The sequence below is a fragment of the Pan troglodytes genome, chromosome 3 (genome assembly GCF_028858775.2).
Source record: "Pan troglodytes isolate AG18354 chromosome 3, NHGRI_mPanTro3-v2.0_pri, whole genome shotgun sequence".
In the NCBI taxonomy this organism is placed as follows: domain Eukaryota; kingdom Metazoa; phylum Chordata; class Mammalia; order Primates; family Hominidae; genus Pan; species Pan troglodytes.
This window is the reverse complement of record NC_072401.2, coordinates 26,294,791-26,317,316: the sequence shown is the minus strand read 5'-3', so window position 1 is coordinate 26,317,316 and position 22,526 is coordinate 26,294,791. Positions and strand designations below refer to the sequence as shown.

Genomic DNA, 22,526 nt, shown 5'->3' with positions numbered 1-22,526 from the left:
TGGCTGATGGGATTCTGCCTTGGCAGGCCTTGTTTCCCATCTCTACCTGGAGAAGGGCTTAGTTATACTGGGGAGCTGGCTGAGTCTGGTGTTTGTGTGTTTGTGGTTAAGGCAATATCTGTCTCCTCCAAACTCAAGGCATGCCGGCATAATGGCATTTTAGCCCCAACCCTTTCAAGATGGGAATAAGGAAAGTCATGAGATTCCCCAACCCTGTAGCCAGAAAGCGGTGACAGGTGTATAAAGGCAAGGACGTGAGTTGAGGGCATCATCTTTGGGTGTTGTTAGAAGACAAGAGGCACACCTTCACTGGCTTTGGAGTCAGCCAATGTGGATTTGAATTTTGGTTCTGCTTTTTGGTAGCTGGTTGACCTTGGGCAAGTTACTTACCCTCTCTGAAGGCATTCCATTGCCTCAGCTGTAACAGTGGGATGCTGTCTCCCTCTGTGGGTTGTTGTGAGGATTGGGTTAGAAGTGAGAAGTTCTATGAGGTCCCATGTGAGAGGAGGAGGTTAGAAGTCAGAGAGAGAAAAAGGTTTAACACACCCATCCCAGTGCTCAGTACACAGTAGGTACTCAATGAAATAAGAGCAAACCAAGCTTAGGTAGCTTTGTGTGATGTAAGTTGGGAAGAAACAGCATATTAAATAGTATGGGGGAGAATCTTACACAACCAGGAATATTGATCATGACTGTGATGGTGTGGCTCTGGCCAGCTCTCAGGTTTAGGAGGGAATAATACTCAACTGGGAAGTTCTTCCCTAAGCACATGCTGGTTTTGAAGTCTGTATTGACATCATCATCCATTTTGCTTAATTGCATGCTTTGTTGACCTAAACAGAATTTTTGCTTATATCTAGTAGACAGAAATTACAAAAATAGGCCCTTTAAGGCAAGACACTTACCTTTTTGATCTAGGGAAAATGTGATCCAGCCAGTTTGAAGAGAAAGCCCTCATGAGCCACAGTTTTCTTAGAAGAATGGGGCAGAAAGGTCAGGAATGAGAAAAACAGTTATTGTTTTCTTATCATACCCACCCACAGACATGTGTACATGCCAGTGAACTTCCCGTAGCAAGATGTGAATGATTTAAAGTTTCCCAATCTCTCTGTTCCTTCCTTAAATACCAAGTGGAGACCAGATAGAGAACAAAGCCAAGTTTTCTCAGCTCTTTGAGCAAGGGAGGGTTATTTGAATAGCATCTCTTCTTATTGATTTTCTTAAAGGAATCAAATGCAGTTATCCTAAAAGAAGTTTAGGTCATATTGATAGTTTTATTTTTCCATCCAGAATATACATAAATTCATCTGTTTCTTGATTCCCAGGCTGAGTTCAATGCATTTAGATCTCCTATTTGGGGTCTTCTATCATGAACACACATTAACCGGCCCATTTCTTTGTTTTTGTTTTGTTTTGTTTTTAAATTACAATACATGCACATTTACACAAAAGCAAGAGAATCTGTGTTTTGTGACTGTGCATGACGTTGTCAAATTTGACTTTGATGAGAGCTCACATCTGGTATAAACATATTTGAGGGCTCAGGCATTTTTCAGGGCAGCTCTGTTGCGTGCAAAATGGATCAGTATGTTGCTTTCAAGGTGGAACATCTATTGTAGCTGCCTAAACGACATAATTTGAGGGGTACAGATGCCCCTCTTCACCCCAAATATCTTGCTTAGAGTTGCGGTGCATTTAGACTGTGCTTTTAAGGCATTATCTCCACAAAGCTGGTGTAGAAATACAGATACGTGACCTTACCTCAGTATTTTTTCATTATCACAGTAACATGGATGAACTTGCCAGATGAACAGGAATTCAGCAGAGGGTCGAGGGATGAGAAATCTTAAAAATTTAATTTGTATTTTTGGTGTGGAGAAATGGAAACGGTCTAGAATGTACGGCAGTTGTCTGAAAAGGTCTAGAAGGACAAAATAGCTGGGAGAAGTTTGCCCCAAATGGGTAAGGTGGGTGCCAAGGTGCCACCTTCTCTGACCTCACAGTTCCCCAGCTCAGCTCTGATCCCCAGGGACCAATGAGGTGCCAAAGGGTAATTCCTTTGGAAGGAATTAACGAGGCTGGGAGAAAAATAGAGAAATGATGGGGACCCCTTACAAGAGAACTTACGAGTATAAGAAGAAGGCAGTGGGGACTCAAAACTGATCAAGTCATTTGGTTTATATGCAAGTGCCCTCAGGGCCACTGAGGCACCTGGCAGAAATGCCCATGCCCAGTGCTTTTTGTTTTTCCTGAGACGGAATCTCGCTCTGTTGTCCAGGCTGGAGTGCAGTGGCACAATCTCGGCTCACTGCAACCTCCACCTCCCAGTTTCAAGTGATTCTCCTGCTTTAGCCTCCCAGGTAGCTGGGATTACCGGTGCCCGCCACCACACCTGGCTAACTTTTTTTTTGTATTTTTAGCAGAGACAAGGTTTCACCTTGTTGACCAGGCTGGTCTCAAACTCCTGACCTCAGGTGATCCGCCCGCCTCGGCCTCCCAAAGTGCTGGGATTACAGGCATGAGCCACCATGCCCAGCCCCAGTGCTTTATTTCAGCAAGAAACACTTACTAAATTCTTACTGTGTGTCAGACTCTATCTTAGAAGCTGGAAACATAACAATGACATGGACTCTGAACTCATAATTTCTAAACAAAGGAACATGCAGATAAATTTTTAGCTTGTGTTAATGCAACCTGGCATGTGAAAATACCTATGAAGGCTGGACACGTGTCATGCCTGTAGCTGGAACTCTTCAAGTTAATTGCCTTATTTTCCTGGCAGGAAACAGCTTATAACCACACACATGACTTGAGCCAGGAAGTCAGCTTCAGCTTAATCAATATTTAGAGTGTGATGTGTTGCTAATCAGTGTTGGTTTTGTGCATAGGAAAGGTAGCCACGACTCGTGGTGAATCAGCTGCCCACAGGGTCTGCTACAAGCCACCGGATGCCAGCTTCCTTCATTGCATGGGTGCCTCAAAGCACCTTCTTGAAGGGTTTAGACCATGTTCTGCACAGGCCATGCAGGGTGATTTTGAGGCCCTCTTTGGGGCCAACACACCCTCATTAACTTAAGGAAACATTGCCCCACCCCGAAGTCTCTCTTCTCTTGTACTCCAGCTGTCATTCAAGCTTCTCCTACTTGTCAAACAATCCATCTCAGTGCTTAAAATTTGATCTCTTTGCCTAGCTTAACTTCATGTTATCCTCTGACTTAGATCTTTTCTGAAAGAAACAATAGCAAAATGTCAACACTCTCCACCAGGGAACCTTAGAAAAATACAGAATCAAGCCCCATCAACTACACACATATGAAATGATGCCCAGTTGAGCTATTCACCCCGTTTCTCCTATATGAGAACTCCTAACAAAGCATATCTTCTGTCACCTTTTGTTCTTCAAAACTCTATCTGGGATAATAGCTTGATAATTGGCCAGGCGCTGTAGGCTCATGCTGTAATCCCAGCACTTTGGAAGGCCGAGGTGGGTGGATCACCTGAGGTCAGAAGTTCGAGAGCAGCCTGGCCAACATGGTGAAACTCGGTCTCTACTAAAAATATAAAAATTACCCGGGTGTGGTGGCACGTGCCTGTAGTCCCAGGTACTCAGGAGGCTGAGGCACGAGAATCACTTGAACCTGGGAGGCAGAGGTTGCAGTGAGCTGAGATTGTGCCACTGCACTTGAGCCTGGGCGATAGAGGGAGACTCAGTCTCAAAAAAAAAGCTTGATAATTTAGAAAAGCAGTTCGCAAACTATAGGCCTGTGGGCCTGTCCAGTCAGCTGCCTGTTTTTGTAACCAAAGTTGTATGGGACCACGGCCACACTCATTCAGTTATGTGTTGTCCCTATGGCTGTTTCAAAGTGTCCCTGCAAAACCTAAAATATTTACTATCTGGCTATTTTTTTTTTTCCCAAGAAAGTCAGCTGACCTCAAATTTAGAATAGCACTATTCAGTTGAAATACAATGTGAACCACAAATTTCAAGCCACATATATCATTTTAAATTCTCTAGTAGCTATGTTAAAAAAGTAAAGAGAGGCCGGGGGCAGTGGCTCACACCTGTAATCCTAGCACTTTGGGAGGCCGAGGCAGGTGGATCACCTGAGGTCAGGAGTTCGAGACCAGCCTGGCCAACATGGCAAAACCCTGTTTCTACTGAAAATACAAAAATTAGCTGGGCATGTTGGCACATGCCTGTGATCTCAGCTGCTCAGGAGGCTGAGGCAGGAGAATCGCTAGAACCCGGGAGGCGGAGGTTGCAATGAGCCGAGATTGCCCTATTGCACTCCAGCCTGGGCGACAGAGCGAGACTCCATCTCAAAAAAAAAAAAAAAAAAGGTAAGAAGAGCAGGCATAATGAATATTAATGTATTTTATTTAACTCAGTGTATCCAAATATTGTCATGTCAATATACAATTAATATAAAATTTATTAATGAGATATTTTGCAGCCCTTTTTTTTTATACAAAGGGTTTGAAATTCAATGAATATTTTACACTTACAGGACATCTCAAATCAGACCAGCCACATTACAAGTGCTTAATATGACTTGTGACTACCATGTTGGATAACATATGTCTAACACCTATATACCTTGGGGTAACTTTTACTGCACGTGAGACTTTGAAACAGGTGAAAATGAAATAATCTTCATATAAGTATATGGAGAGTTTTTTTGAAACAGAATTTGAAGGGACGGCTCTGTGGAGAGTACACGGTGAAATGTGTATATGCCTTCTTATTTTTATTTTTATTTTGGAGGGGACAGGGCCTTACTCTATTGCTCAGTCTGGAGTGCATTGGCACTATCATAGCTCACTGTAACCTTGAATTTTGAGGCTCAAGTGATCCTCCTGCCTTGGCCTCCCAAAGCACTGGGATTACCAGCATGAGCCACAACACCTGGCTTGTATGTATGTCCACTATCCACAATGTTATAAGCATGGACCATCAAACAAAACTGAAACCACGCTCAGGGTGCTGCATTAATTAATGAAGAAAAGTGGACTGTTGCATTTTTAGCAGTAAGATGTAAAATAATGAACACGGTTATTATGAACTGCACTTTTCTAGTAAAATCAAATGGTCATTACCCTGGCATTCTGTTTAAAAGAGGTTTTCACTGGAGATCCTAGCATCAGCATTAAAAATCTGACACCCCCTATCCCTACTCAAAAAATTATCAAAGTGGGAGAGATGAGCCTGGGTGAGTTTTTAAGGTATACATGAAAGGAATGAGGAAGAGGTTTTAAGTTGTTCTTTGGGAAAGAACAAAGTGTGATATTTAATACACCTCTGCATGTCCTGGGTGCTGGGCTGCCCTTTGTCTCACAAAATAAGCAAATGTCTTATTTGACATTTGACTTATTTGTGGGATTAGTGAGGGAAACATTCGGGGCATTGCTTTGGAATAAGGCGTGTTGGCCACCCATTGGCTGGTTCGGCTTCCACCAGCACCAGCGATCCCTGGCCTTGGGTGAAACTCTGTTGTGGACTTAACACTGTGATTTGCATCTTGAGAATGGGGGCGACATCTTGGCATATCTGGCTGAATTAATAAACCAGCACTTATGGACAAATGCTGGGTGCATCCCTATTCATGTGGAAGCAGAATTTAGTCTAGAGTTTCCAGGAGGCCATGGAATGGTGACCATTAGTCACCATTGATATCATTTGCTATGGCGTGGGGAAGGTGGGAGTGGGTGGGTGGCTAGAAAAGGAGCCAGGTTTCTGGGCTTGCCTTTGCTCACCCACCAGCTGGGTGGTGTTGGAGAATGTCACCTCTTGATTGTCATTTCCTCGTCTGCAGAATAGGAGAGTAGACTGGCTTGTCACCATACTCATCCACTGTAACATTCTCTGCTTCTAATTATGAGATGATTTTTATATGTGTTTCCTCCCTGTAATCTGGCAGCATAAACGAGAACATAAAACAATTAAACCTCTCCTGGGGGGGGTGGCATGGACAGTTTGCATTGTACCCCCTTCTTTATATATCTCTTCCCACAGGTTTCCCATGACTGGTCAAAAGGAATCACCAGCTCTTCTCCTATTCCCTCTGCCATTTGCAGAAGACATAGTTTCCACTGTGACCTTTTTTTTTTTTTTTTTGAGACAGAGTCTCACTCTGTCGCCAGGCTGGAATGCAGTGGCACGATATCGGCTCACTGCAACCTCTGCCTCCCGGGTTCAAGCGATTCTCCTGCCTCAGTCTCCCCAGTAGCTGGGACTACAGACATGTGCCACCACGCCCGGTTAATATTTGTATTTTTAGAAGAGACGGGGTTTCACCATGCTGGCCAGGATGGTCTCGATCTCTTGACTTCGTGAACCGCCCACCTCAGCCTCCCAAAGTGCTGGGATTACAGGCGTGATCCACCATGCCCGGCCCACTTTGACCTTTTAGGACAGTTGCTTTCTCCTCACCTACTTAAAAAAAAAATTGTGTAGTACACAATTCAAAAGTTAGGGAAGGATATACAGTGCATCTTTCTCTCTTATTCTGTCTCCTGGTCACCTCATTCTTATCCGTGTAAGCAACCAGTGATATGTGTATTCAAGTGACTATGCACATGTACATATATGTGTGTGTGTGTGGTGTGAGTGTGTATTTAATCCAAATGGTATTTCTGAGTCTGTTTTTAAAAAGCAAGCAAAAAAATGGGAAGTGACTGCCAGTGGGTACTGGGTTTCATTTTGGGGCAATGAAATGTTTGAAAATTGATTGTTGTAATGATTGATTGTTGACTAACTCTGTAAATCTACTAGAAAACGTTGCAATTTACACTTTCAGTGTGTGAATTGTGTGATGTGAATTATATTCCAACAAACCTGAAATTTCAAAACCTGGGCTGGGCGCAGTGGCTCACGCCTGTAATCCCAGCACTTTGGGAGGCTGAAGTGGGTGGATTACCTGAGGTCAGGAGTTCGAGACCAGCCTGGCCAACATGGTGAAACCCCATCTCTACTAAAAATACAAAAATCAGCCGGGTGTGGTGGCAGGTGCCTGTAATCCCAGCTACTCGGGAGGCTGAGGCAGGAGAATCACTTGAACCTGGGAGGCAGAGGTTGCAGTGAGCCGAGATTGCGTCACTGCACTCCAGCCTGGATGACAGAGTGAGACTCCATCTCAAAAAAAAAAACAAACAAACAAAAAAAAGAAAACCCTGAAAATTCAAAAACAAACAAAAAAACCAGACAGAAAACCCTTTGAGATCATTCCATTTTCTGTACGTGAAGAGCTTCCTCCTTTTAATAGCTGTATGGTACTCTACGAGTGGATGTACTATTTTTATTTAACCAGCTCCCTCTTGATGGGTTTAGGCTTCCCTGTCTCCTGCAATTGCAAACTGTACTGGTGTGAAAATCTACACAAACATCATTTTGCACAACTTTCAGTGTATTAGTAGGTTAAACTCCTAGTAGTGAAATTATTGGTCCAGAGGGTGAGTGCAGTTATAATTTTAGTAGATATTACTTGATTGGCCTCATAAAGATTAGAGATTACTGCCACCAACAATACATAAGAGGGCATGCTTCCTACACTCTGGTCAGTACGATGTGTTATCTGACTTTTTGATCTTTGCAAATCTAGTAGGGAAAAAATGGTATCTCAGTGCAGTTTCAGTTTGCATTTATCTTACTATGAATGAGCATTTACTTGTTGATTAGCTATGTCATTTGCTCATTTTTGTATGAATTGTTAGCCTTGTTTCTAATTGACATTGACTATCAGTTGCTTTAAAAGGGAGACACCACCCCCTTGTACAGAAACCTTTGTTGATTCTTTGCTGTCGGTAGAATAAAAGTTCACATTCGTTGGGCTGGGACTCAATGTTCTCCAGGGCCAAACTCTACTTTTCTTTTCAACCTCATACCTGCGTGTCCACATAGCTGCTTGCTATTCCCCAAGTACACCTGCATTCCCCTGCCTCTTGCCCGGCTTATGCTGTTCACACCCCTTGCAGTGCCTTTCCCTTGTGTCTCTACGTGAAGAACTTCTTTTCGTCCCTCAAAGCCCAACTGAGATACCGTTTCTTCCATAAAGCGTATCCCAGACCTTCCAGTTAGAATTATTCTCTCTCAGTGCTATGCACCCTTGGGCTTGTTTACAGTTTGATGGGAACACTGGCCACGTTTCGCCTGTATTGCCATTATTTATATACACGATTCCCTGATACCAAATTTCATGTCTTGTCCATCTTTGCCTCTCCCGCAGCTCTAAGTCACAATTGAAAAAAGGAGTCCTTATTTTTTTCCTCGGAGGAGACCAAAGTGACTTTTTTCTTTTAAATTGTGGCAAAAATATGCAAGCATTAAAATGTACCTTTTTAATCATTTCTAAGTGTACAGTTCAGTAGTGTTAAGGACATTCCCACTGTTTTGCAGCCAGCACCACTTTCTGTCTCACTATTTCATCGTCCCAAACTGAAACTCTGGACCCATTAAATCCTAACTCCTCAATCCCCTCTTCCCTTAGGCCCTGGTAACCCCTTTTCTACCTTCTGTCTCTGTGAGTTTGACTACTCTAGGTACTTCATGTAGGTGGATGATATAATATCTGTTCTTTTGTGTCTAGCTTGTTTTACTTAGCATCATGTCCTCAAAGTTCATCCATTTTACAGCATACATCAGAATTTCATTCCCTTTTATGGGCTGAATAATATTCCATCCCATGTATATACCACATTTTTTCTACCCATTCATCCATGGATGGACCCTTGGGTTGCTTTTGGCTAGCGTGAGTAATGCTGTTATGAACATGGGTGTACAAATATCTCTTCAAGTCCTTGCTTTAAATTTTTGGGGTGTATATCCAGAAGTGGAATTGCTGGGTCTGATCATACCATAATTCTTTTTTGAGATGGAGTCTCACTCTGTTGCCCAGGGTGGAGTGCAGTGGTGTGATCTTGGCTCACTGCAACCTCCACCTCCCGGGTTCAAGTGATTCTCCTGCCTCAGCCTCCCAAGTAGCTGGAATTACAGGTGTGCACCACCGTGCCCAACTGATTTTTGTATTATTAGTAAAGACAGGGTTTCACCATGTTGACCAGGCTGGTCTTGAACTCCTGACCTCAAGTGATCCACCCACCTTGGCCTCCCAAAGTTATGGGATTGAAGGCATGAGCCACCACGCCCAGTCTGATCATATGATAATTCTGTGTCTAATTTATTTGAGGAACTGCTATACTATTTTCCATAGTAGCCACACCATTTTACATTCTCATTAAGAGTGCATAAGGGTTCCAGTTTCTCCACATCTTCACCAACACTTGTTATTTTCTCTCTGTGTGTGTGTGTTGTGTGTGTTTAATAATAGCCACCCTAATGGATATGCAGTGGTCCAAAGTGACCTTTTTCTATTGTGTTTTGGATACTTGAATCACAAAGTCATATTTAGGAGAGCTCTTAGCACTCATATATCAGCACCTGATGCTCAAAACCTTGCATTGATTTCATGACCAGATAAATAAACATTCAGCTAAAATCCTTCTTGGTGCATGTAGCATTGTCTGTGGTGAAAGAACCAGACAACACAGCCCATCGTCTGAGCTTACTTGTGTGTGACCAGGAGCAATAGAAGCCTCTTGCCTGTCCATATATCATGCAGGCTTGCCCTGGCTTCAAACTTATGGGAGAAAAAGGGGCCAGGTTGGCATCCCTGTTATGTTCCCTCGAGGGTGCACTTTTCACTTTTCTGCCACCCTTTGATTTGGTAGTGTCTGACCCACCATTTAAAGTCAGGACAATGGTTTGAAAATGTCTGAAGCTGCATTGTCTCTGTTTTATTCTAAGGCAGGTTCCCTTGCTACTGGATTTGTTGTGAACCAACTTCTGCCTTTGAAAACCAACTCTGGAATTATTGCCATGTAGATGTGACAGTCACATTCTGATCAGCAGATGTTACTGTGTCTGGGGAGAGAGTTTAATGTGGCCTCATCTTCCTTTGTATTTGTGTGTTGGTTTTTCCCCAATTCTTCAGTAGTGGTTTTGACATCTTTTATCTCCCGCATTCATTCATTGCTTTATGTAGATTGATATTTTTTTATCCCAGGAAAATAATGATTCTAGTATCTGTTATGATGAGGATTTTTTAACTTTCTGTATTTCTTACTTTCTTTTTCTTTTTTTCAGAATGTTGTACCATCTTTGGGTAGGCAGACTTCCCTGACGACATCAGTGATACCCAAAGCTGAGCAGAGCGTGGCTTACAAAGACTTTATTTATTTTACTGTCTTTGAAGGAAATGTTCGCAACGTTTCTGAAGTCTCGGTTGAGTATTTATGCTCTCAGCCTTGTGTTGTCAATTTGGAAGCAGTTGTTTCATCTGAGTTCAGAAGTAGCATTCCCGTGTACAAAAAAAGGTGGAAGAATGAGAAACATCTTCACACCAGCAGGACACAAATAGTACATGTGAAATTTCCAAGCATTATGGTTTACAGAGATGATTATTTCATCAGACATTCCATCTCTGTATCTGCAGTGATAGTACGCGCCTGGATTACTCACAAATACAGTGGCAGAGACTGGAATGTTAAATGGGAGGAAAACTTGCTCCATGCTGTAGCAAAGAATTATACCCTCCTGCAGACCATCCCGCCTTTTGAACGCCCTTTCAAAGATCATCAAGTGTGCCTTGAGTGGAACATGGGTTATATTTGGAACCTTCGGGCAAACAGGATTCCACAGTGTCCTCTGGAAAATGGTAGGTCATCTATCTTGCTAGGAACCTAATTCTCATTTTTTCAGATAGCCTGTATCATGATCGAATGGCAAGAGAAAATTCTTCTATTAGCGAAGGGGGATACAGGGAAAATGGAGGGACACAATGAGTCTGTAACTTTGGAGTTTGAAGACAAAAGGAGAAAAATTAAAAGGGGAAGAGAGGAGAAAGATTAGGAGAGAGCAGGACCAAAGATGAAAGAACAGAACAGAGGAGCTGAGGAAGGTGGACTTTGAGAGGGTTAGATCTGCTTTAAGCTGGAAAGGAGTATTCATGCCACCGAAACAAGGATTGGGAAAATCTTCCCACTCCCCTTCCAACAAGCCTGCTAAAGTTTCCTCTTTTTTTTTTTTTTTTGAGATGGAGTCTTGTTCTGTTGCCCAGGCTGGAGTGCAGTGGCCAGATCTCGCTCGGCTCACTGCAACCTCCGCCTCCCAGGTTCAAGCAATTCTCCTGCCTCAGCCTCCCGAGTAGCTGGGATTACAGGCACCCACCACCATGCCAGGCTAATTTTTGTATTTTTAGTAGAGATGGGGTATCACCATGTTGGCCAGGCTGGTCTCAAACTCCTGACCTCAGGCGATCTGCCTGCCTCAGCCTCCCAAAATGCTGGGATTACAGGTGTGAGCCACCATGCCGGGGCCTCTATTATTTTTAAGCAGAGTGTTTTATCCTGGAGGAGATGAGAACCTAAAGGAACCCTTCCAACAGAAAGGGAGGTTGTACCACAGAATGGTAACCTCTGGCTGGGCCTGATTCCTGTCCTGCCACTTTCTATCTCTGTAACCTTGGAAGTCTCTGAGCCTCAGTTTTCCTATCTGTAAAATGGGGATAATAAGCAGTTCCTTCAGAGCAGTGCTGTGAGGACTAAATGAGATGTGATTGCTCAGCACATCATCAGCACTCAGTGAGAAGCTGTGATGATGATAGAGTCCACACTCTGCATTTTATCCTAAATGCCACATGGTCACAGCCTCAGCAGGACCAATCCCGGAGGCTCCAAGGCCCTTCTGCAGCCTCCCTTAAGCACTGGGGCTGGAGATCTCAGGCATGTGCTGAGAGGCGGCACTCTGAAGTTCTCTCCATTGGTGCAAGGAGCGCCTTGCTCTGTGGATGCCGAGTGCCTGCCAGCTCTTCTTCTGCCCCCTCAGTGGGGAGCCCTCCCCACGCATGCGCCCAGTTGTTTCCTCAACTGTGGCCCTAGGACCACCTGTGACAGAATCACAAATGCTTGCTGCAAATGCAAATTCCTAGGCCCTGTCCTTCATCTACTTAGTCAGGATCTGCGGGGGTGGGGGAAGGCTTGGAATCGGCATTTTAAACACCTTCCTCACGACTCTGATGCACCCTAAAACTTGAGAACCTGTGGGCCAGGGACAGAGCTGGTTGGACTTAGGATTGCTATGGTTCCCGTGTCCTGACCCCCAGCCAGGCTTGGCAGGCAGAGGACATCCATGGATTTGTGGCAACAGACCCTTCCACAGGAAGTGCCTGACATTTCATCAACAGGATGGGTTTGGGACAAGGTGACTTAAGGACATGCACTCTAAGTTTTTCCTTTAGTGATCAACTTCTTGTCATCTCTGGGATGTGATTTCTGTTGGGCTATCTTTGGGGGAAATAATGACTGTGGCGATTTCTTGGTACTGTCCCAAAACAGCTCTGCATATAATGAAAACTGAAAGGACCTGTGTCACCATACATGATAGTTGGTCAGAAGCCACTTACCCTAGAACTGGCACATTTGATATTTTTCAAAACTTTTTCTTGTTTTGAGACAGGGTTTCACTCTGTTACCCAAGCTGGAGTGCAGTGGCACGATCATAACTCACTATAGCCTCAACATCCTGGGCTCAAGCAATCCTCCCACCTCAGCCTCCTGAGTAGCGGGGACCATAGGCATGCACCACCACACCCAGTTTATTTTTTTATTTTTTTGTAGAGATGGGGTCTTCCTATGTTGCCCAGGCTGGTCTTGAACTCCTAGGCTCAAGCAGTCCTCCCACCTTGGCCTTCCAAAGTGCTGAATTAAAACTATTTTGAAATAAGTATAGATTCACAGAAAGTTGCAAAGGGTACAGGGTCCCTGTGTATCCTCACCCCCGCTTCCTCATTTTCCATAACTACAGTGCAAAATCAAAATTGGGGAAGTAATGCTGATCTAATACTGTTAACTGGACTCCAGACCTTACTCAGATTTTACCACTTTTTACAGGGGGTCCTGTGTTTGTGTAGATCTATACAATTTTAACCTACATTTTAATAACCCTGTCTGTCTGGTTTATTCTGCATTTGTGCAGTGCTTTAAATGAAAAGATGTCTAGAAGATGAAAGCAAATTCCCTTTCTGTGTGTGTGCACATAGTGGGGAGGGTGGGATGGGTAGTTAAATGTCTGAAAGCAGTCAAGTCAATCATTTTGATGATCAGTGTGCCTCCCTCTTCCAGGCAGAGCCCCATGCAGGCATCTGTCTGGAATACCTTCCACAGGGCCACCTAATTTGTTAAGGGGAAGAGAGCATGGGGCACACACAGCCACAATTTGCTGTACCTCCGACTTTGTCAGGGATTAATGATTCCATTTCATATTTGACAAATCATGTATTTCTGATTGAAGAATGACTGAATTGCAAGCTGGAAGTTTCCAAATGAAATCATTTAACGAACTGGCTCAGTTCTTAGGGCACCTGAATATGCCCTTAAAATGTGAAACGTCTTTTCCTTCTTTTGTTGTTTCTTCTCATATTCACAAGGCTTAGGAACAGCACAGTGGGATTTTTCTCCTCACCTGCTTCAGAGCATTACCTTAGGAGTGAGAATTAAACCATAACGCAGAGAAAACCCTTTCCCAAGAGTTAAAGTCACTGAAAATGGTGGGGAGCTCCATGCACCCTCAAAATAAGCTCTGATTACAAGGCTGTGATTTGTTTACCGAAAAAGGGGCGCACATTCTTCCTTCTCCAAAAGACAGATCACAAGAGCGTCTGCAGCAGTCCCATGGAAAACATCCATGATCTTTGTTCTGGATCTGGGCTGTGGGGATAGAAGGGGGCCAAGCCTCTGGTTTGTTCTTAGCAGGGGCTTCTTGATGAACAAGAATCAAGTCAGAACAAGATGGCATTAGTGAGGCTCCAAGCTGAGCCACAGGGGGCCTGTCATGTATGGTCCCTGTCTCAGCCAGCACTGATGTGGGGTTTCAGGGAAGGTTTTCTGTGTCAAGTGCCTGGTGTCCTACGATGGCCCTGCCTCTGAACTGAAGTACTCCCTGACTTGCTTTCATTTTCCTTTTCATGTATAAAAAGAGTCAAAGTCCCTGTGCCCGGGCGTTCTGGAAGTGTGCTTGGAGGGCCTCCATCGCTGGCTTTGCCAAGGCTCCCGAGGCGAGGGCCACGTGTGTCCAGACACAGCTCTCAGCAGCTTATCTCCTTTGCCAGGCCAGACCCAGCCAGGCCATGAGGCTGATTTTTGGTGGAGATGCAGCAGACGTTTACCCAGCCCTGCAGGGAAAACCTAACCCAGATGAGAAGTCGGTAGCCATTGGGAACATGTGTGTGCCACGACTCGGCCACATGCCCCCGGTGCACGTGTTACTGCTGCATTCTGGGTGTGGGGGGCATAGGTAGCCATAGGCAGACTGTGGATCTACCTAATGTGGCTTATTTCCTTGAGGGAGGGGACTGGGCGTTTCTGTTGTCCCTCCCAAATCACATGTGTGCCTGACTCATGCTGGAGTCACAGAAAGAAAGGAATCAGCCATGCAGGCCAGTGACTTGGGCCCCAGACCTGGGGACCCACCTGGACTTCTCTTCCTGTCATACTCTATTTTGAGAGTCACCTAGTGCTGGCTGTATGTGTCACATATTCAGTCTCTTCTTGCATTTCTCACCACGTGGAGTGCCGTCATCCTGGTCTAAGCCGTCATCCTCCTGTCTGGACTCCTGGCACTGCCTGCAAGTGGCCACCCAGTTTTGCCCGTCGTACCCTCCTTACCCCCCACCAGCAGCCAGTGCAAGGTGATTGCATCACTGCCTGATGAAGCCCCCCAGTTCCTCCCATAATCCACTGATCCCAGTTAAGATCAACCCATGCCCCTTACTCTGTGGGAATCTGTCCCTGTCCCCTTTCAGCCTTGTGTCCCACCATGCACACCCTTCCCCACTGCTTCCAGCCACAGGGGCCCACTTGCTTCTCCTGGAGCATACCGAGTTCATTCTCACTTTGGGACATGTGTGTGACTGCTCCCTCCACCTAAGATGCTCTTCTCCCAGATCACCACATGGCCACTTCCTTACCTCACCTACCCCTCTGCTCCAATGCCATCTCCTTATCTAAGACAGCAGGCCCACCCCCACCACCCTGCCTGTCATTGTCCACCTTCATTTTCCTTCCTGGCCTGATCACCACTGGACAGTTTCAGTAAATATCTTTAGTTGCCTATGTGCCTATTTCCTGGCCCACACTGGAGCACAAGCTCCATGAGGCCAGGGGACTTGTTTGCTTTGTTCTGATGCTGATCATAGGCCCCTGCACTCATGACTATTTGTTGATTGAATGAATGCTCTTAACCAAAAGGGAAGGACAGTTTGTGAACATCACACACTGATACCCTTGCAGGGCTGTGTTGCCACATGAGGGAGGGTGTGGGGGTGGAGGTGGCAGTGCTCCTTCCCTAGGGCCACTGCACACACTCCACAGCTTCCCAGACAAACCCACCAGGGCTGCGCTAGTTAAGGCTGCAGGCTCCTCCTGTTCAGGGATTCTCCTTTGCAGCCACAGGTAAGCTCAGCTTCCCCTTTGTGGTTTAAGTCTTTGATTCCCCACCCCTATGTCTTTGCTAAAGCAGTTTCTTTTCCTTAGAATAGCTCCTGTTCCGCCCCGACTCCCCCTGCCCACGAAGCAACACCGCCCCCCACTGCCACTTTCCATGTCTGCTTGGCAAAATCATGCCCCTATTTCAACAGCCGGCTCAAATTTCTAACACTTTTCTAGCCCCCACCCTGAAGTTTTGTTGAGTTTTTTTTTTTTTTTTAATTTCCACAACCAGAAATTAACTTCATAAATGCTGGCCATCAGAATGCTGTGTTGGTACTGCTCCTATGACACGTATCATGATTCATTCAATTAAACAGAGATTGACTGAGCACCTACTATGTATCAATTTCTTTACTGAGTGTGGAGGCTCAAAGATGAGGACAAAGCCACCTTCTTTAACATGGCTACCAATAGTTACAGTCACTTACTGCTACTGAACATTTGCTATGTGCCAGGCACTGTCAAAGTGCTTTATGTGGTTTACGTGGTTATCTAATTTTTTTGAGACAGGGTCTTGCTCTGTCACCCAGGCTGGAGTGCAGTGGCGCGATCTCAGCTCACTGCACCCTCCGCCTCCCAGGTTCATGCGATTCTCCTGCCTCAGCCTCCCGAGTAGCTGGTGTTACAGACACGTGCCACCACACCCAGCTAATTTTTGTATTTTCAGTAGAGATGGTGTTTCGCTATGTTGGCCAGGCTGGTCTCAAACTCCTGTCCTCAAGTGATCTGCCTGCATCGGCCCCCAAAGTGCAGGGATTACAAAGTGCTGGGTGAACTACAGCGCCTGGCCCGCTGTTATTTAATTTAATATGCCCAATATTCCACCAAGGAGAAAACAGAAAACTGACTCAGAGAGATAGAGTAGTTTGTCTAAGTTTGCACAGCTATGAATGAAGATGCTGGAGTTTGAACCTGGATAGTTTGGTTCCCAAACCCCACACTTACTCATTAGGCTAAACTACCAGGTGATGTCATGAAGCTATTTATTTATTTTAAGTCATTCATTCACTGAAAAAAAGTTTCTGAGCAATCTGTGTGTGTTAAGCACTTTGTGTGGCTTCTTCAGAGGAGGTGACATTTTGACAGAGACTTGAAGGATGTGTAGAGTTTTCATGGATCAAAAAGGAGGGGCTGGGTGCAGTGGCTCACGCCTGTGATCCCAGCACTTTGGGAGGCTGAGGCAGGCAGATCACTTGAGGCCAGGAGTTAGAGACCAGCCTAGCCAACATGGTGAAAGCCCATCTCTACTAAAAATACAGAAAATTAGCCAGGCATGGTGGCATGCATCTGTGGTCCCAGCTACTTGGGGGGCTGAGGTGGGAGAATTGCTTGAATTCAGGAGATGGAGGCTGCAGTGAGCCAAAATGGTGCCACTGCACTCCAGCCTGGGTGACAGAGCAAGACTCTGTCTCAAAAAAAGAGAAGAAGAAGGAAAAAAAAAAAAGGAATGAAAGAAGGACATTGAGCTTTCAGGCAGAGGGGAAGGCATAAGCTGTGGCACACAAAGGAGAAAATTCCGGATTGGGAAATGGTGATAAGCCTTTGTTCCTTGACGGGAAAGATGGCAGCAAGGGCTTCATCTCACAGGCTAGCTTGTGTTGCTTGGGGGTGGCTGCCTAGAGCATGGTGTTGAGTAGGATTCTGAGGATGAGTCTGCACTTACTGAGAAAGAGTGCCATGTCCATCAGTTACTGTCTGCCATGGAGTGGAAATGTGGACTAGCAGCACACTTGCTGTGGTTTATTTTCCAAGGTATAATCTCAGGTGTGACATGGGCAATTCAAGAAGTAAGACTGGATAAGCAGTTTAGGAACACTCTTGGAAGGTTCTTAAATGCCCTAATGTTTAGCTTTATGAACATTTCTCTGATCTTCCCTCTTAAATAAGAAGCTCTGGGGCAACATGGCAGTTTTCTTCTTCTCCACTCTTTTCCTTTCAAAAATGCATTCTCATCTTCAGATCCAATGGACTGGAAGTATGATTTTTTATAACAAAATTTCATTACAACAAAATGATTGAAAGTTAAGTCAAGTGTTGGAACCAGCCTTGACTTATCTTTGTGAAAAAAATGGTTTATGCAGCAGGACTATTCAAGTCAATGTCATGATAGTACTTTTAGTAGTTATAAACTATATATTTGGCATTAAAAAAAAACAGACCTAGTTCCTTTTTTTCCAGTTAATCATGGTAGTCTGAATTTTTCAGTAATAACACTAATTAATGCCTAGCATCTGCATTCCCCTTTATGATTTTCGAAACACTTTTTTCACACACATTGTCTCATTTAATCCTCATAATAGTAAATGGGAAAGACAGTATTATTCTCAACCTTTCTTTAACAAAGAGGAAAACCGAGGCTCAGGGAGTTTGTTTAACTGGAGTCCAGACTTCCTGATTCTTTTGACTTTGCTATGCCGCCTCTCTGAAATATGCTAATACAGTCCTAACCCAGGTTCTAAATTAGAAAGAATACTTTTTTTAAAGTTGAATTTTTATCGATGTGAATCATCCTGTTTTCTTCACCCACTGGACTTTGTGTCTTTGAAGCGGATTGGGCAGCCTCGGAGGCCGAGGGTGGGGAGGCCTTGGGATGTAGCTGGCTCCTTCTATGTGCCTGCCCGGAAGTGCTCAGAGCTTTTGTTCTTTTCTTTCATAGACGAAAAAGTAATACGTGTACACGGTAACAATAAAAAAATTTAAATAGCGTGAAAAGGTTTAGGGGAACGAGTAAGTTTCCACACCCCTCCCCCTCGAATCTTCTGGTCCTTTTCCCAGAAGTAAATTCGTTAGCAACAGTTTCTTGTGTTTCCTTCTAGAAATGTTCTCTGCACATACAAGCGTTAAGTTGTGTCCCGTTTTCTTCCTGCACAAATGAGAGGATTCTAGAAACGGACCTGCGCTCATTAACAATACAGTAGATTTTTCTGTACCAGGACATGCTGCCGACCTCATTCTTTTCAACAGCTCCTTAGCGTTGCATCGCCTGACAGACTGTAATTTATTTAACCTATCTTTTGCTGATGATCATGCTGTTGCTTTTAACCACAAGGCTTCACTGAACATCCCTGTACATGTATCTCTGTGCACACTCATAAGCATGTTTGGAGGATAAATTACTAGGAGTAGAACTGGTTTTATTCTTAAGATTCCTGCCATCGAATGTTCCACAGACTTCCTTAGGAACCTGCTTCACTGCCTAGTATCCTTTCTGGAGGAAGTTCTGACCTAAATCATATCTGCTAGAAAATCGAGTTTTTATTCTCAGACTTTGGCTTTAAAGAAAATTAAACACCTTATTGGCCACTGGCTTTTGAATGTCCTGTGTTTGGAAAGCATTATTGAGCTGCCTGTGCTCTGGCTTTATTTCTCCAGGTTGAGAAATCTTCGCTTCTTTCCCCGCAGATTTTGCTTACAGACTTGTAGTCATTGTGATTCCTTGCATTGAGACCATCTTCAGCTTCTCTGAAGGTGGGCTGATGATCTCAGTGGCTTCATTGCTGTGTGTTCGAAGCACATCTGGAGTGGGGTTTTGTTACACAGAAGTGTTACCTTTGTTACGTGGAAGTGTTACCTTTTCCCGAGCAAGGGATCTGTGTCAGGGTTCTGATCACTCAGCTGAACTAGAGAATGGGCTACATAATTGTCCCTTAACCCCACCTGACCCAGGGATGAGATTTAACATATTTAACAACCAGTGAGGGGGGTGGGGTCCTCGGTGAACTCCAGTGGGTGCTAGCCTTAGTGCTGAAGCCGGCTGCAGAGGCCGCTGTTGGGCCAGGCTCTAACTTGAAGGAGGGGCCAGGGTGGGTGGCGGGGCCTTGGAGGTTCAACGTGACGTCAATTATCAAACCAAAATAGAAATATTTCAGTGTTTTAGCAACCAGTATATCCGCACAGGTCATGCCCACTGAATATCAGCCGAGGTTCTCTCTGGGAGGACTTGTGAGAAGAAAAGCCCATTGGTTTGCAGTGGGGAGGCCAGGTTTGAGTCATATTAGGGCTTCTTCTAGCTATGAAATCTTCAATAAGACACTTACACTTTTCTTGTCTCCAAATGGAGGGGTTTGCACCATATAATATCTGTTGCCTCTTCTTGCTCTAAAATTTGAGGAAATAATACAAGCAAAACAGCAAAGGGTTCCTAACATCAACTGTTTTCCTGGCATTCTATGTTTATGTCTTAATGGTGTCTTTGTTTGTTTGTTTGTTTAACCTAAGCTCTTCATGCAAAATAAGCTAAAGAAATGAATGTGGGGAAAGGATTTGAAAGAAGAAAGGTCATTCTTTGGCTTACGCAGTGTGGTGCACATTACAGAATTGTGGACAGTACTAGGAGGAAGGGAGACAGGTTCAAATCCTGACTTGGCCACACCTATATTCATTCATTCATCAAATATTTATGGGGTCTTTATCAAGTACTGCACACTGTTCTAGATTCTGGGGATGGAATAGTGAATAAGTAAGGCCCCTGCTTTAATGAGTACATCCTAGAGGCAAGGCAGTAAACTTCTTTGGACCTAAGTTTTCCTACCTGTAAATTATTTAGTGGTGGATGGCACTGGTATTGTTGCTACCCATTCCACTGCCCATGACAAGACATCACTAGTCAATTATAGCATTGCACTCAGCCATAACCAGTTATTAGACAATAGATCTATATGTTATCCTGATAAATAACATATAGGATAAATAACATATCCTATATGTTATTCAGATGAATTTTAAAGTCTTCTCCTGCTCCCAAATTAATTCTTGTTCATTACCTCTAATTGTAATCGAAAGACAGTATCATACTGAGGGCAAACTGCACTAGGAATCCAAATTATACACATCGCGAAGCTACAGATTTGAAAGAAAACTACCATTACTTTGGTTTTGTTGGGTACAAACGGTATGTGTTCTTGTAAAATTATTTTAGATCTTTGGGGCTGAGCTTTTTCCTTCATAATCTATTGCGGCAAGTTCTCCCGTTTGACCTGCTTTATTTTGGTCTTTGGACAGGGAAGAGCTCATTGTCATTCACGTTTAACTCTTTCCACTTTAGAAACCTGCTTTATGAAGTTTTTTTTTTTTAATTGGAGTCAGGTTGGGCAGAATTGAATACCATTTGTTTTGACAAATGTTTCCACTGCACACTAGATCACTCAACAGCCATCACCAGCAGAAGGCTTCCTAGGGGTCTAACGTGGCCATCTGGTCTCTTCTGCTCCACTCAACATAGTGGAAGCCAAACCAAAGTTGAGCTGATGTCAACTTCCTTGGTGAATTTTTCCTTCAGATTCCAAAGAAAACCTTTGCAGTACTTCCATTTCTCACCCCTCTCACCACCCCCATCATAGACCAGCAAGTCCAGTGGGCCCGAATTGAGCTCAAATTGAAAAAACAAAGGGTTTCAAGTACTTCTGTTGAAATTGATAACTCCACTCTTTTGGATTTCCAAATGCATCTCTACTTGTAACAAACCATGAAGATTTGTGGCTACTGGGGAGAAATTGGCTTATTTAATCTTATTAAAATACACAAGGGCCTGTGATTCTAAAAACTGCTCTTACGATTTCCGAATTGTAGTAAACCAGAGGTACCTCTCTATATAATAAAACTTTTTATTTCCTTTGGGAAATGAGAGCTGGGATGTCCAGCATCCTAAGCTGAAGCCCCCATAATTTGTGCCAATATTGGTGTTTGATGGATTGCACATAAATCAACTCTTCTCTCTCCAAGAGGCCCAGGAAAATAGACTGTTTCCACCATTTAATCATGAATGTCTAAACTAAGGAGTATTTTAAGCAGAAGAAAAGTATCCTTTTTTTTTGAGATGGAGTCTTGCTCTGTCGCCCAGTTTGGAGTGCAGTGGTGCCATCTCAGCTCACAGCAACGTCCGCCTCCCAGCTTCAAGCAATTCTCTTGCCTCAGCCTCCCTAGTAGCTGGGATTACAGGCACGCACTACCATGCCCGGCTAATTTTTTTTTTGTATGTTTAGTAGAGATGGGGTTTCACCATGTTGGCCAGGCTGGTCTCGATCTCCTGACCTCAAGTGATCTGCCCACTTTGGCCTCCCAAAGTGCTAGAATTACAGGTGTGAGCCACCACGCCCAGCCAAGAAAAGTGTTCTTATTCCTAGGTTGAGTTAAGTGGATTCTCTTTTCTTTAGTTGGGGAGAATAGGGAAAACCAAAAATTCATACTTAGGCTTGTTGAAAGTGTTAGGTATTAAGTATAGATGAAATAACTCAGTTCTCCCTTTAAGATTTGTTGTGAACATCCCTATGCTTTTTAGAGCTATAGAGAAGAATTCTTTCGTGTTTGTGAAATAAAATGGAAGACTTTCCAATGTTAAGGTATATGGTTAGTAATTTTTATGTAGGGTAGTATGTTGAATTTACTGTGGAAAGTTTGCACAGAAGAAAAAAAACTGCAGTTTTAAGAGTATGGATTCTGAAACCAAAGAGCCTGAGTTTGAATCCCCGCTCCATCTCTTGTTTAACCCTCTCTGATGCTCAGTTTTCGATCTGTTAAATGGGGATAATAAAAGAACCTATTTCATAGTTTGTTGTGAAATGAAGTGAGATTATCCCTGAATTGGGCTTAGCATATTGCCGGTGTACACTAAATATTAGTTACTATTTTGGCAACCGTGCCTCTGTTTTCTCATCTGTAGACTGGGGATAATAATGAAAATGAAATGAACAAATTTATGTAGCACATTTACAGAAATATCAGGACCATAGTGAGAACTACAGAAGTGTTAACTTACTGTTGTAACACAAATTCAGATGCTTTTCTTAGCATTCAGAGGGCAAGATGTGAAATGATTATGAACACAGAAGCCTGAATTCAGAACCTGAATTGTGGTTCTATCACTTATTAACTTTGTGAACTTAGCCTCGGGCTTTTCATCTGTAGAATGGAACTAATAATAGAATCTACTTCACAGAGTTGTTATGAAAAGTAATTGACATGGTCTCTGTAAAGTGCTTAGCATGGTGCTT

At 43.9% G+C, this 22,526-nt stretch overlaps 1 protein-coding gene across 8 annotated transcripts in view; it reads left to right on the top strand.

Moving 5' to 3' along the window:
- SEL1L3 (SEL1L family member 3) overlaps window positions 1-22,526 on the top strand; it is a 144,043-nt gene that overhangs the window by 5,566 nt on the left and 115,951 nt on the right. For all 8 annotated transcript variants that reach the window (XR_008547467.2, XR_010156498.1, XM_063809442.1 and 5 more), the window contains exon 2: window positions 10,139-10,709. Coding sequence is in view for 6 of the 8 variants with exons in the window: in XM_063809442.1 (XP_063665512.1) it covers window positions 10,139-10,709 (571 nt within the window). In the remaining 2 variants the exon portion in view is untranslated. The remainder of the gene's footprint in view (window positions 1-10,138; window positions 10,710-22,526) is intronic.